At 36.0% G+C, this 16,392-nt stretch overlaps 1 protein-coding gene across 1 annotated transcript; it reads left to right on the forward strand.

Annotated features, from left to right (window-relative positions):
* Positions 1–272: 272 nt before the first annotated feature.
* On the forward strand, positions 273–10,319 carry pln (phospholamban). The gene is made up of 2 exons (XM_038298879.1): positions 273–378; positions 9,483–10,319. Exon 2 carries the CDS (start codon positions 9,604–9,606, stop codon positions 9,763–9,765), a length of 162 nt encoding a protein of 53 aa, XP_038154807.1. The 5' UTR covers positions 273–378; positions 9,483–9,603; the 3' UTR covers positions 9,766–10,319.
* The last annotated feature ends 6,073 nt before the right edge of the window (positions 10,320–16,392 follow it).

The raw sequence follows: 16,392 nt of genomic DNA on the forward strand, positions 1-16,392 counted from the left end.
TTGACCTTGGCAGTAAGCATTCACCCCTCATATCTAATAATGACGACAGTCATTATTCCCTTATCTGGTATGTTTTTAAATATACATATACATATATACAATATTACGCCTTGATATATATTTTTTTAGGAGTTATCTCTTATTCGACAAAAAAAATGAATTTCAAAAATGAAACTGAGCAGCATATTGACTTCAACAAATACAAATTTGGTATCCTGGCTCTACTAAACTCCTGACTGGGATGTCCTGCCTTCCCCTCTCTCTCTCTCTCCCTTCCTCCCTCTCTGCTCCTCTTTCTCAGTGTTTTCAGCCTTGGCAAGTGCTGCATATCTGACATTTCTAGCTCCAGCTCTTACCAGCTCCATCGACATCTGCAAGGTAAGACGCAGCATCCTCCAAAAACTTTGGCTTCCCCATTTAGGAAATTTAATATATTTCTAAGACAAGTGTTGAGTTTGACTGAAAATAATAATAATAATAGCAGAAGTTAGACTTGATCTTTTGTTTTTTTTTTACTCTGCTGGTAAAAAGAGGCAAATGTTAATAGGATGTCGGACACTATGAATCACTGCCTCTTGTAAAAAAGTCACTGTTCACTTTAGAGTAAACAAAGCTCTGAAGAGAGGAGCAGCAGGGGGATGGAAACTGGACTGAACCTCCCAGTGGGATAAACACTCACTCCCTAGATTCCCAAACAGCACATGATTTTATTTTGGAGGAGCCAAAATCAGCTGAATCTAATCACATCATTTATAAAGAAAAGATGTTCGATTTCACTTAAACGCTCGTTTCATTAGATAACTATGACTTTTAATGGCAGAGTTGGTTGTTCAGCTCAGTGAAGAATAAGCGTTTTGTTTTGATTTGCAGCGTCCTGTGAGAAGCTTGCTCTATCGTGTTTTATGACCTTAGATTGAGGCGCAGCTCACAGATGGAGAAACTATGCCAGAGTCTAATCACATAGCTGTAAACTGGGGTTCATTCCCCCCGACACATTACTTCTGTCTTTTGCTCTTTCGTCACTTTTATGTTTCAGATCATAGGGCTAATTTTATTGCCGGTCAGATACAAACCGACTCAATAGGAAATGAAGTTTTTAAACCATTATTTAAAAGATGAAGGGCACAAACCAACTGGAGTTTGTAGTTGAAATCTTTTAAATTCTTAATTCAGTCACATTTGAAGGTTTTATTAACAGGACCAAAGCTCTGATGCATTTGCATCTCATTTACATTCAATGCTGGGATTTAATTAGGTCACTTAAAAGACTAAAGGTGGACTGTCTGGTTTGGTTTTAAATTATCGTCTTTATGTGGAACTTTTTTGTACTTGGGCTTAAATCATAAACTGATATATATAAAAAAAACTGATCCTATAGGATTTTACCCTGAAGCTGTAAAGTAGTTCCAGAGTGCAACCTCAACCAGCCATGTATGGCTGCAGCCCCAACCGTGGTCATTTTGGTGATGTTTTTTTTTCTAAAAGTTTAACTTTTCTGACAAGATTTAGGATAAGCTTTTTAGCCAACTCTTATTTTTACCTCATCAGTCCGTAGAAAAGTTTTCTGGGGATCAAAATTATGTTTCTGGCGAATATGAGACATTGCGGCTTAGTAATCAACAGCGGTTTTGGCTTTGAAGCTTTCCCCATTGACGCTATTTCTCTCTCATTGTGTTTCCTATTGTTAAATTGTTTCTGACGCTAAATAAGACGACAAAGGCATGAAGGGCGTTAAATGTTGTCCATGCAGAGTGATTCTGGCAGATTACCTACAGCATCAGAAGCTCAGCCATTGCAAAAACGATCTATAAATAAGTCACAATTTCTTAAATTAAGTGTATTTACTCTTAATTTGAGTAGTTAAATAAGATACTTAGATAATATGCACTTGAAATAAGAAAATGCAATTGCTTTTTTTCTTTGTTTAAATGTAAAGTGTCTTGTTCCATTGGCAGAGTGTCTCATTTACCTCCTCAATTCAAGTACAAAATCACTTATTTTAAGAAAAAAAATACTTATTTTTATTTTTTTAAGTGAGCTGTTCATGTTTGCTTCCTTTCTAACCTACTTCAAGTCGTTCAATAAGTTCTATTTAAGTGATTTCTTAAAAAAAAAAAAAAAACTCAACTGTTAAAAAAATGTACGGTAATGTAAGGTATATAATAATCATGAAATAACAATTTTGGACGGATTTTTCACAAACGTTGAGGTAGATTAGCTTCTCTAACTCCATTAAGACATAATCAGGAGAAAACTGAATTTTATTTATAATTCTGTTATCTTTGTTGGATATTAAAATCATTTAGGTTTCTAAAATGTTTCATTTTGTCAAGACAATGATTGCAAAAAATAGCAAACCATATGCAAGAGATGAACAACTGTTTCAGATTAGACCTGTTATGTTTGTCAATTTAGACGAAATTTTTTTTAGAGTTCATTCATGATTAAACAAACATTTTCACAAAGGGTCAGGCTGGTTTGGAAAGCCTTTTATCTAAAACAGCTTTTTATCTTTACACTCAGTCAATTTTTTTTATATTATTTGTTGGATGAGCTGAAATATTTAGATGTGACAAAAAAAAAAATCTAGGATTCTAAAATATATATTTTGTTTCTTTAAATTTTCAGACGTGCAAAAATTAGCACCTGACAGATGGAATCAAACATGCTGTTGACCTAGTTTGAATATCAGCTCGGCATCAGAGCAAACTGCATGTCTCTAACCTACATCCCTCTGAGCTGTCACTCTGGTTAATGCGTTACAGTTCTTCACAAATATCATCAGACCAAACGCACTCCTAATGTTCCGTAGGTTGAGCGCAGAGATCTGGTAGGGATCTGTTTGAACCCGTTTGCCTCCTCCTGTAATGCTGGAGAAACAGCTGCGTGTGCTGACACATGCAGATAAGACACACCGGGGGAATGACTGGCATCTTCAGTGGGATTCAGCTCAGAGTGGCATGGAAATGTTTGAGTGAAACTTTGCAGAAAGTGACATATTTAGAAGAGATGTCATCCTGTTTGTTGCAACAAATGTATTTAGCCCCTGGCAGAGATGGATAAAAGTAGATTGCTTTAAAAAACAACCAAAAAAAAAACAAAAACAAAAAACAGGTCTGGGGTTTCATCCTAATATTATGAAATATCGGGAAATCTGCCATTGTACAGATGCTCTCTATGTTCTGCCTCCATGTAGCAACCTGATCCTATGAGGAGAAGCAAGCTTTCCCCTAAATAGTCAGTTTAAAGCTTATGGGTTACTGCCTGAGCTGTAGAGTGAAGAAATAATTCAACTAGAACCTGTCTGACAACATGAAGTAGGCTACAAGGTGTCAAAAAGCTAAAGATAATATAAGAGGAGAAGAGGACAAAGGTCACTGACATATTTCTGTTTAGAAATGTGTGTATAAAGACATTGAACTTCCACAAAAAGGCTGACCTAATAAATGAATACAAGACTGATTCAAGACCAAGAGGTCAGAACATCACAAATGAGTTAATGATTTACCTATATAAAGATAAAAATGGCCAAAAATGGATTCCATAGAAGAGTTCAAAGGGGAAAACACTGCATGCCTGTCATTCATCCAAAAAAAGCATCTGGATGATCTCCAGGATGCTAAAGGAGATATTCTAGGGACACACAAGACAACAAGGGACCCTTCTGGGAGTTGTTACTCACACCTGGAATCAAAAATCAACCTTAATTTCAGAAAGATGACTTCAAACCTACAGGTAAACATGGTGGTGGTAATATGATGCTACTCCTTCCGAAATTAAGAGGCTTGCTGCGATTAATGATAACATAAACTCTCCTGGTTATCAGAAAATCTTACAAGGAACTTTACAAGGAACCAAATCCGAATGGCATATAGATCACAGATACCTGGCTGCGGAAAGAGCATGTCAATTCAGCTTTCCGCAAGACAATTTCTTACTAACAATGGTAAGATGTAATTTTCTAATGTAAATCAGGGTAGGTTTGGATGACAAAAACAGGTAAAATCTGCAATATGCTGTAAATCACTAACATTTATAAATATAATAATACTTATGCTTAAAGTAATTATAAAGCTAAAACAACAAAAAATATTTTACCTGAAGATTCAATGCTGTGATAAAATACCCACAGTGATTTTTTCCCCTTAAGGCGGGCATACAGCGTAAGATTTTTTGCCCTTTTATGCGAGAATTTTTTCGAATCAGCCTCATCGTGCATCATATAGTACACAGGGGGTAACGAGGGGAGATCGGCCTCTCAGGACCGCCTCCTGATCAGGAATCGTAAGATCAGGAGGAAATCAAACATGCTAGAAATTCAGTCGTAGGTGATCGTGGGAAAGTCCTGCAGTTGAAGTAGAGCTATGAGCGTCTACGAGCCGATTTACCAGAACCTGACGCACTGCGCATGTGCAAACAAGAGAGTTCTTCCTCTTCTTCCAGATTGACGATTCCGACCATCTCTTGCCGCTGAGACCGACATGTGTTTTTTGAATGTACAGAATGAGTATTTAGGTCTCATAAGAGCATAAGGAATTACAGAATAGGAGCATAGCTAGCTAGCTGTGAACTTTTAAACCTTGCAGTTTTGTTGTACAGTTTGAGCTGAGCGCAATGTTTGAAAATATCGTACAGTGTATTCCCAGCTTAAATTTAGCATTTTGTTTCTACATTGATGATTTATCCTGAATACAAAGAACTTATGTCCACTGTTAAGAAGGGTAGAGGATCACTGATGCTGTGGGACTGTTATTATTTATTTTATTTTTTTTTTTCATTTTTAAAAATCCATTGGAACATTATTTAATAGTTTGAGATACCAGAATATTCGATTATAATCTGATGAAGTACACCAGTAAACAGTAAATCAGATGCTACGAGGTCTGTTACATGAATAATGATCCGAAACAAAAGGCTAAATCAACACAGGCTGAACTTAAGAGATGAGAGGATCAAAGTGAACCTATTACTTCAAACATCCATCTAAATCAGAGAGGAATGGTAACAGATCTCTCTAGACTTACACTCCACGTGTTTCAAAAAATATGGTTCATTATTACTTTATTGCCATATGCAGTTGAATAGCTTTTTCAAGCTTTTTTATTTATTTATTTCTGGTTGTTTAATTTAGTTATTTTGTATTGTTGTCTCTTATCATACTGATTTGTTTTGCAGTCACTCACATTTGCACAAAAACTTTGTAAGGCAGTAAAAGGAAATTGAGTTTTTTTTTTAGTTTTCAATGTTTTGTAGGCAATTTATATAAGCAGCTTATGCTGTGGTTTGAAATTATATAAATGTTTGCACTTTGGCTTTGGTAAGGAAACGTTAAATTAAAAGTTCATGTGGGGGAACTTTGAATGTTAATATTCATTTTTTGTACCAAAGTCAGTTTCATTAGTTCTTTAGCTAACGCTGTCAAGGTTTGGTGGAGGTTTTTGTGGACTCAAATGCAGAGATAAGGAGGCAGAGAAGAGTTTTGCTTTAATAAAAGTTCCAGAGGCAAAAGAGGCAAAAATCAAAATAAGAAAAAGCAAAAAACCAGGAGATGCCAGAGAGACTCACACACAGGGAGACGAGTAACAACAAAGCAACAAAACTGACAAACCAGCAATGAGGAACTGCAGAGGTGGTGTATATACGGGGAACAGAACAAAGAATGGGCTAATGAGCCGATATGGGGCAGGTGTGAATAGGAGTAAGTAGAAGGGAGCTAGGGGAAAGAAAACTGGCACAAGGGGGCAGCAGAGAGTAACTCAAGAAATACAAAACAAAATGGAAAAGAAACCAACTGACAAGAAAACACAGAATAACATAAATCAAAGTGGAACTGAAAACTTAAAAGAAACCCAAACAGAAGTACAAAAAGGAAGAACCATAACAAATGCCTTCCATATCCAAGGAAATTGTGACTGTGTGATACCCTTAACTAAATAGAAAATCGGATTGAATCGTGAATCGAATAGATTTGGGAAATCTGAATCGATACCCAGCTTTATTCTTTATTAGAGGAAGCCACCCATTACTGTATAAAGGACCATCCACACATGTAATTAAGTCTTTAAATGGTTCTTTAACAATATTCCTTGTACCGGTATGTCTGCTATGAAGGAGGGGATGTGCAAGGGAAGAAAAGAGGAAGAACACAAACATTACACAAGGCAAAGGTGAGAAGGAAGATGGGAATGACGAAATAAATGGAGGTAGAAATGATTGAGAGCACATGGAAGGAAAGAATGACAAGAGAATATAAAGGAAGGACACACAAAAAGAGGAAAGATACAGTATAAGCAGCAAGTCAGGAAAGGACATAAAGGAAGGAAGTAGGAGGGAAAGAAGTTTATGAAATTTAGACAATATTCTTAGGGAATGAAGTCTTAAAATAGAAATGCTTTTCTAATATTCTGTTTCTATGCATAATCAGGCCTGAAAAAAGATCCTAAAATTTGACTCCATCTTTTTCCAGCTTGATAGAACCAAATCTTCAGATAATTACCTTCTCTACACACCAATAACCTTATTTGTGAAGTTCTTCCTGTTCTGATTGCGGCTGGGATTCGTTATATTTAGGAACTTCGAGTCAAAGAAAAATGTTAGGGTCAGTCCCAGTCCCTCTGTTCTCAGACACCAGATCCAAGTTCTCAGATCATCATAACCATTACGCTGCAGTGATTTATTAAACATTAAAGTCAGAGTCAAGCACAGCCCTCCTGTAGCCCATCCCCTAACTTGACTGCTGCAGTTGCTCGGATTCGTCTTCCTGTGTTGCTTTTCACTGTTTCTTAACAACAGATGAAGCAATGGCCCACAGAGAGAGCAGCTGTTTGATCCTCTGAAATGAGAGGTGAGAAAACAAAAAGAGCACCAGACCGTTTTTAGCAGAGTTAAAAAAAAAAAAAAAAACAGCTTGAAGGGAGGGATTAAAATGTTCAGATCCATGCAATGTATTTATGGTAAAAATTAAAAAGCTGGTATTTTTCCTGCTTCTATCAAACAAAACACTAGATGATGCCAGAAAAAAGAAAACATAATACATTTTAAAAATGCTCAGTTTAAAACAGTGGCGATTCTAGGCAAAATATAACCGACAGGCAGAGATGGCAAAAGTACTCACTTTCCGTACTTGAGTAAAAGTACAGATACTTGTGTTAGAAAATACTCTTGTAAAAGTGGAAGTACTGATTAAACTTCTTTACTCAAGTAAAAGTAACAAAGTACAGGCTTGTAAATTTACTTAAAGTATAAAAGTGAAAGTAGAAACCACTTTTTTTCATGCCGTTGCCTACATTTTAAATGGATGTCTGCCAATAGGATTAGATCTCCGTTGTGTTCGTTTTTAATCATCTCGTCGTCCATGCTACTATGCTAACGCCACCAAGCTGCAATGATTTGCCGCCAATGAATACCGCCGAATCTGTCGATTCATCTTGTAGTGGTGCATCAAATGCAACGTAGATTCCCACCCAATTACATTGAATTTGGTATTGATGACGTGAAAAATAATAACGGTAACTCCATTGAAATGATTCAAAACTAAAGTAACGAGACTATTTTTTTTTATGTAAGGAGTAGAAAGTACAGATATTTGTGTAAAAATGTAAGGAGTAGAAGTAAAAAGTCGCCATAAAAATAAGTAGTAAAGTAAAGTAAAGTAAAAATATCAGAAAAATCTACTTGAGTACAGTAACGAAGTATTTGTAGTTCGTTACTTCCCATCTCTGCCGACAGGTCAGTGTTTTTTCACAGACAAAATGATAACTTAAAAAAGTAACAGAACAAGAGCGCATTTCTTAGTTTATTCATAAAGCAACCAATCTATAGTTTCTTTCATTTCTGAATAATTGTTCAGGTAAATCGTATTTTTATCCTTAATTTGAGCCAGTAAATAAAATGAGCCGCCCAAGGAAGGATGATTTTAGCCGTCAAAAGAAGATAATTAGTGATTGCTTATTAAAAACAACATATTAATCATCTTATTCCATCTGCAAATTGCCTTGCCCCTCTGCTAAAATCAAATCAGTATATACCATATATCAAGAAAAATGGCTTAGTTTAAATTATTGCAGTTTATGTGTTCAGCACAGGTTCTGCAGGGCACAGCCCCCTGTTGGTCCCCGTCTGAACCCGCCCATGGTTAAGACCTGTAAGAGGGACTCTTAAAAGTGAAATAAACAACCAAAAAATTTTATATAATCTACAAGGAATAGTGTAGAGATTGGATAGAACTAAATGCAGGATTGTCATTACCTGTAAGGAACACTGTTAGATGCTGGAGAAGATGGTAAGGTTTACCAACCAAGCAGAACATACAGCTAGAGCTACAATGGAACAGCTCAGAGCAAAGCATGTTCAATTGGTAGAACGGCCTAGTCAAAGTCCAGAACTAAACCCTTGGCAAAACTTGAGAACCGATGTTCACAGATGCTCTGAAGCAGAAAAGGGAAGATATAAATGCATGACAAACTTTAACTTTTAATTTACAGCTATGCATCTTTCTCCTTCCCAGCAAAACAATGCATTTTTTGATGATTGATAGCATGGATTTCTCAAAAACATGAAGCAAAAACACAAAAGGGGCATTAATTATTTTAGAGACAAAGAGCATTAAAGCTTCTTGGAAAAAGAAGGAAATAAAATGAGGATTTTATCACTAGATTCAGCTCATAGATGAAAGGATGCATAGTTTCTGAATCAGGCTCAACACATTTTATATCCAAAAATCTCCAAAGAGATGGAAAAAATTAAGTTAGGTAAATGTAATATTTGACTCTTCCTCCAGGACAGCATGAAAATCCCATAAATGGAAGCATTAATGTTCTTAAACTTGAAATGAATCCCTCCTCCGGGACTGAGGCAATGTGAAAAAAACATGTTTACCCAAAGCATGAAAACAGATGCAATGAAGTCTTCTGCAGGAAAAATGACAGCAAATCTGATCCCCTGCCTAAGTATCAACAATGGGTAAGTGGCTACAGACATTAAAGGGAAAAAAAGGCTAAAAGGCTGGTAAATTACATCCACTAAGGGGTGCTGCTGTTACTCTTTTAGAGTTAAAAATAGAAAAGGGTTCATCAGTGCACCCGAACAAGTGGTTAGCAGAAACCAGTGGTGCAGAAGCTTGGTATCTTTACTGCTCTGATCCCAGGAAAGCCCCAGTTCAGCTAGCAAAACCACATCAAAGCCCAGTTAGGCCATGCAGTGCTTTGTCCTTTTTAATACCAGTTGCAACAATGGCTCCAGCACTTTCTGCTCTTGACATTTCTCCAGACAGAGCAGAGATTAACACTTCACCAGGCCTCAGCTGGCGCCCGTTTGCAGCTCTGTTATCATCCCACCCGGCTCTGCCGGGCAGAAAGGTCACATATCACGTAGGCACCACACCAAAGAGGCTGGTTTTGTTACCTGTCACTGAAAAGCATGAAGACAATGTGAGAAGAATACTAACACAGACATGATTTTTATGTTTATCTTTTAAATACTAGAGAGAAAAGGGAAAGAGAGGACAAGAGAAACCAGAGCGTGCCTCCAGCATCGACAGCCGGAGTGAACCGCCTCAGCTCCTGAACCCCAGAAGATCTACAGATCCACCTCCCAGTCGCCCTCATGGAGCGTGTCCAGCACATGACAAAGTCGGCCATCCGTCGAGCATCTCAGATCGAGGTGACCCCTCAGGCCAAGAGGAACCTGCAGGAGCTGTTTGTCAACTTCACACTCATCCTCATCTGCCTGCTTCTCATTTACATCATCGTCCTGCTGAGCAGCTGAGCGCAGAAGGGACACATGGCAGAGCTCACGCACTGAACGAGGAGATTTTCTGATGAAGATTTTTCTAAATAGGTCAATATAGTAATATTTCTATTATTTAATCCAAAGAAATCCATTAGTTCAACCATGGCTTGTCTGATTTGTCTGTATGCACAGCATTATTCTACATACACTGTGTATAAGCAATATTGAACATGATGCACATAAGATGGAAAACATTAATCATATGAGGTTACTTCCTGTTACATCACTTGCACTGACCTTTTTATTGTCTGCACTGACTGAGAGACATGAACTTCACAGCTGCTATCGTTAACAATATAAACACACAGCAGCCAGTTTGATTTGATATGATGGCTGATTCCTAATTATTTTAACCCTTAAACACTCTTCTACACCTGCTCCTGCGCGTCCTAGAAATGGCTGCAAAAGCATCATAGATTGATTTTATTTTTCACACCAGACATCTTTTTAAAACTTCAGGGTTCAATATCTTTATTGCATATTTATATTTGTGAAGTTTAAACTCATTAAAGGCCAATATGTTTACAGAACTGTGCATTTTTATTACCAAGAAATAAATGTTAGAATTAATTTAAAAAAAAAAAATACTTTAATGAATATATGCTCTGTAGTTGCATTTTTAAATGAAACCTTAAAATAGATCCTTAGAACAAAAATATTTCAAGTTACCAAGAAGGTCTGTAATATTATTTGGTAATTTGCTATAATTTCCCCCAATTTTTATTCATATTTCAAACTAATATTCTGGGATTTTACTAAAGGCTCGTATGTTTGCACAGCTTGATGCTTTTTAAACCATGATATAAACAAATACAAATTGTCAGCAGCTGAAATATTTACCATGAAATACTTTGCATATAAATACTTCAAAACAACACCTAACTCTCCAACATCAGTGACTGAATCAGTTCCATAAAATTGTAAAACATGTTGACTTTTCTTGCAAGCTTTGAACATATAAACAACAGCACCATCTGGTGGACAAACACCATATAAAATTCTTGCAAAACCAAAACTGAACATAAATGGATGCTTAGCTAGATAAATGTGGGATCCAAAGTGGTATTTTAAAATTATGTTTTTTGCTCATAGCTAATTCAAGGAGCTGTGATGACAATTAGATGTTTTTTTTTTTTTTTTAAGTTTATTTAAAATCGCTTGAAAAAAATGAAAAATCCAAAAGTTTAATGCAGGATCTCCAGAAAATGCTGCTTCAAGCATTTATGTATCTAAGATGTCTGTAGTACCGCGGTGGCTGTAAAGTTATAACTCTGGCTAGAGCAGCGAAAGGCAAAACCATCTCTAACAAGAAGGGGAAAAGAAGAGCTGTAGCTCAATAGTTTAATGGAAACAAAAGGAGTAGGACTTAAGAAGCTAATATAAAATGCTATAAATTAGCCTTTTAATTCTAACTTTAATATATAACTGACATGGTTTGTTGCAGAGATTTACCTGATTATTAAAATATAAACATCCATGAGTGCTAGCAGCACATATAAAACATAATTAAATAATTTATTAGGAAAATAAAGGTTTAAATTGTGTTTTGAAGCAAACTAAACAAATCAGCTAAATAATAACCTATTGAGTGAAAAACAGTGACTTTGGCGCCACCTAGTGGCAGGTAGCTGATGGTTGAGGAGCGGTGTGTCGTGGAAGTTGAAATTTTCAAATATAAATTGTTATTTCAGCAAGTTGGATGTTTTTAAAATGTGTTTTGGGCAAAAAATGCAGAAGGACTATTTAAAAAAATGTCTGTACATATTTTTGTGTTTAATAGTCCTCATTTTATTGCAAAAAGTTTCCAAATATACAAAATTGGGGATTCATTTTGCAGAAAAAGTAAAGAAGTTAAATCCTTAACTCGCATGATAATAATGTTATATAAATTCAGCTTTTCATACCAACATGACTTTCCTAAAGAACGACAAAATGTTTTAATGTCCCTACTTCAATGTTTGTAAGACAACTCTGATTTCCAAACTTTCAAAAACTGAATAAACACTGATTTAGAATTTGAGTTGTATGTTTTTTTTACTTGAGTTTCAGCTAGAAGCGATGGTACCTGCTCTATGGAATACCTCATGTGGAGTACCTCATATTTTAGGCATAAAGGTGGAGGCAGGAATCTGTGTGACGTCTCTATACCAAGGGAGTAAAATCTCAGGACATCTGTAATAAAACATCAAGTTCCTCCAACAGAAAAAAAAAAATATATATATATTAGACCCACATTAGTGGGACAACACAGAAATTTCATAATATGCAAAATCAGTGTTTATCAAATGTCATTAAAACCTCCGGATTAGAAGAGTGCCTCGAAGCAAGCAGGTCTTAGGTTTGAATCCCAGGTTTGGTTCCCCCCGTTTACTCCCCTTCTTCAATCAGATACATGCTGGTCCTACTATTGACAGCCTATTTAGAAACTTAATTCAGTCAAATTGATCATAACTTACCAGAAACAAAGACACATAACTAAATAACCAAAAAATATAATTTGGAAACAGACACCAAACAATAAAGTAGAATAAATAAACTACAAATAAACTAGATTATCCACAAAAAAATAAAAATGTAGTTAACAAAAAAATGTTTGGCTCCTACAATGACCATTAGGTCTAACCCCTTCATTGGAAATGTGTGCATGGCCATTTGTTCTGCTTGGCTCCATGTTTTCCTTTGATGGATGCAAACCTGCACCGCACCTCTCGCCCCACAGAGGATGAATGGATGAGAAGAAATCATTAGAGACGACCTGGGAGCAAGAAAGGAAACTAAATATTTGGACAGGCTAAAGTATTAACTAATGAGAAAGATGATTGGCGCAACCCAGTAGGAAATAAGTACTTTGGAAGATTATAAATGTTAAAAAAGACTTTTAAAAAGTCATTTTTTAAATATATTTTATCGAAGAGAAAACTAAAGAATGTGCATTTTTCAACCAATCACAACCTTTACAAAAATAAATATATTAGCATTGATCTTTCAATTTTGTTTTCTACATATTTTCCACAAAAACATTATTTTTATTTCATGTGAAGGTCATGTTGCACAATGTTTTCAAAGGCACCACTTCATTATAATGGCTTATTGTTCAATTTTAGGATTTTTTTAAATATCAAATTAATAAAAAATCTGCAAAATCTTGACTAAAAAAAAGCACAAACTGTTTTTTTTCTCACAATCAGAATTTTATTGTTCCATAACATACAACAGAAGTGATATAAATATAAATATTGTTATAACTGTAATGTGTTTACTTCAAAAACGGGCATGACAGATATGTAATTATGAGTTTTACATTTAATTTCAAACCACTTTTAGTTCAGTTAAATAATTGAATTGGTGTCATTTCTGTCAATGTTCAACAATTGAAACCATAAAAAACAGGAGTTAAAAAAATAAAATAAAGCTTGTTTTTTAAAACGTCAAATATACCAGTGCATTATAAACATTGCAGGTTTCAACTCTTAAAAAGAAACATTACAAACAAGAACTGAATGTGATTGTGAGATAAATATATCAAGCTATAAAATTAAAGTCTTCTGCACTGTTAAGAGCAGATATCTAAAATAAAATGCCCATATTTCATATAGTTATTAAATTAATTTAAACTTCACAGTGTGCATGGAGCAATGAACCAGCTGTGGTTCAGAGTATCTGGACCTTAATCCCATAAAGGTCCCCTCAACTCGCCTTTGCTTCTTCCTTTTTACAGAAAAGTATTTACAATTAAATAATTTTAGCTCTTTTATAATATGTAACTTCTTTCAGGAAGTGTTGAACTCAAATTTTAGACCAAATAGATAAATATCACGTCTGCATATATTGACACCAACAGTGAAATGTGTAAAAACCTTAAAAAAAAAGGTTAGAAAATCCATAAGCTGGACGTGGATGTTGCAGAAGTTATGCACACGACCCATGGTGATCTTTACTGCATGTCTTCCCCTACCTGTCTGCCTATAAAAAAGAAAGAAAAAAAAAGAAAAATAAAGACAATAATCGCCTAAAAGTACTCTTTGAAAAAAAGAAAATCAAGAAGCTGCAATTATGAGAGGGGAAAGCTGAAGATTTGTTTCTCTGGGTTGTAAATGTTGCAACTAAGCAACTCTTCAAAAGGGGAAACGAGAGAACACATCATTCCAGTGAGGCTGGAAAGCCAGTTATTCTGTCTACCTTTTTTGCACTGCAAAAAAATTAAATCTAAATAAGTCATAAGGCATTTTTTCTTGAATTAAGGATTTAAGTGAAACACTTTGCCAATGGAACAACACAATTTACACTTAAAAAAAAAAAAAAAAAAAATTGCATTGTCTTATTTCAAATGCATAATATCTAGATACCTTATTTCTAAGTAAAAATACTAATTCCATTGGCAAATCATCTGTTTTACCTGCTCAAATTAAGGGTAAATACCCTTAATTTAAGACATTTTTACTCATTTTGAGATCATTTTTGCAGTGAGAAAAATTAAGAAAATAACTACCATTCCTAAATTTGCCCATAGTTACATTCAGAGCAACTATAAACAAATTTACTACTGAGTGAGAATGATGGTAAAATAATTTCTTCAATTCAGTAGTAACTCCAGAGCGGCAGTTGCTTTTGGGGATGCATTCAGGAAACAAAATCTTTATCTGGAAGACTTTGTTTCTGCTGTTGTGTTTAGGTCAGAAGATGGAGCCTCTAGCAGCAAATGTGCAACATGAAGCTTATGGCGAGGCACTTGATGCTAACAGAGGAGGGTTAGTGATGCTGTGGGCCTGTGGCTCCTCTACTGACTGTAGCACTTTTTTTTAATCTGAGGTTTTATTTGGGTTTTTTTTCTATGGGAAAACAGAGTCATAAGTTGGTGTGTCAAGAAGATAAGCCAAAAAAGACACACAAACATTAATAAAAGGTGTGTTCACACCGAACGTGAAACCTGGCCAGCCAAAGCATTTCACCCAGCAGGTGAATTGGCTCATCAGGCGAAGACTCTTAGTTCATGGAGTATGGCAGACCTGGATTTACAAAGCGACTGGCAGTGTTTTTTTTTTTGTTTGTTTTTTTACTTTATAAAGCCAAATATAGCTTTTGGCGTTCCTAGGTTCACCAGATTCCCCAAAAAAGGAACCAGCACCTACCCCCAGACTACAGCCTTCAGCGGTACTTCTGCCTATCTATGACCCAGTCCTACATTGGGAGATGAATCAATCCTACAACAGAGATTTAGGGAAATCAGTACGAGAACACCGGCAAAGAAAAAAAAAAAGCAGAATTGGGACCATGCTGCCAGCCATGGGAGCCTCTGGAATAAAGGAACCACAGCAGGAGATCAGAGGATCCGCCTGGGGAATCAGCACACTAGAGCGGAGAAGTGCAGCTGTAGATCAACTCTCTTGAGAGTATTTCCACTTAATTTTTTTGTAAACATTATTTTCCCCATCTTCCATTTTTAATTAAAAAAAAAAGCTAATCTAGTCCCTGACTGGATTTTGTGATGCAAATCTAAACTTAAGTTCAGATTTTTCAACTGCTGTTGCACTTAATTCACACACAAGGATGAAGGTGATTAAATTTAGCTACATTTGCCAAAATTGTCCCATTTCCCTCCAAAAAGTCGCCACCCTCGCCTCGCTCACTTTCACTCCAGATCCAGCCTCTACATCATGGATGTCAAACCGGTTCCAGTGATGTGAACATACCTTTAGGGTGTCGAATAACAAAATGTGAACTAAATGTTTTCCCAGTGAAAGATGTAAGGATTTTCTCATGTAACTGTCTTTCTTCAGTCTGATAGTGGTTTCAAACAAAGAAAAGAAATTAGGCCAAAATTTTTATTGTATTATATTCTGCTGTTTGCAAAGCCTTGCTTAAGCTGTAAGAGTTCAAACACTTCCTGAAAGCCTGCAGTCTTCCCTTCTTCTGTAAAGGAAGACGAGTGCTCACTGGATTGAAATAAACTGTTAATGTTTCGGTCTCTTAAACTGAGTTTCCGAGAACAAACCAATGAGGTTGAAGATGAGCATGCAGCTTGGAAAACAAACTTGAGATACCCGAATGTTATCAGGATGATAAATATGTAAACTTTTGTTTTAAAAATAAAAAACTGGACAGTACACTGTAAAGATGTGATATCTGAAGTGAATGAGAGCAGCATGAGCGTTTCTGTTTTCACATGCTCTGTGGTCTGCCCTCACAGCCAGAGACCCAAGCAGAGGAGTTCAGGCCCTGACACCAACATTGAATCTGTAATTAAACTTAGACTAAACTCTCCTTGGCATTAAATATTAAAAAAACAAAATCAATCGGGTCAAACCGGCGAAACTCTTCATCTTTATCTCTGTGCTCCTGAGTTGTATCAAGCAGACCACAGGAAAAACAGTAGCTTTGTTTCTTTTAATAAATAGTGTGAGAATAAAAGCACTGGGGGGGGGTTAGTTTAGCCGATCTGTGTGTTTCTCCTCCTGAGACTGTTGTGGCGCCACAAACTAAACCAAACCCCCGCCCCTCCAGTAGCTTGGACATTTAAAAGAAATTAATTTCATACACGTACTTTATGTACAAAGACAAAGTACTGGGACAGGAAGCTAAAGTTGGGCTTTGATTTCCTTGTTC

This window comes from Cyprinodon tularosa, unplaced genomic scaffold, assembly GCF_016077235.1.
Source record: "Cyprinodon tularosa strain WSP-4 unplaced genomic scaffold, ASM1607723v1 ctg417, whole genome shotgun sequence".
Lineage (NCBI taxonomy): Eukaryota > Metazoa > Chordata > Actinopteri > Cyprinodontiformes > Cyprinodontidae > Cyprinodon > Cyprinodon tularosa.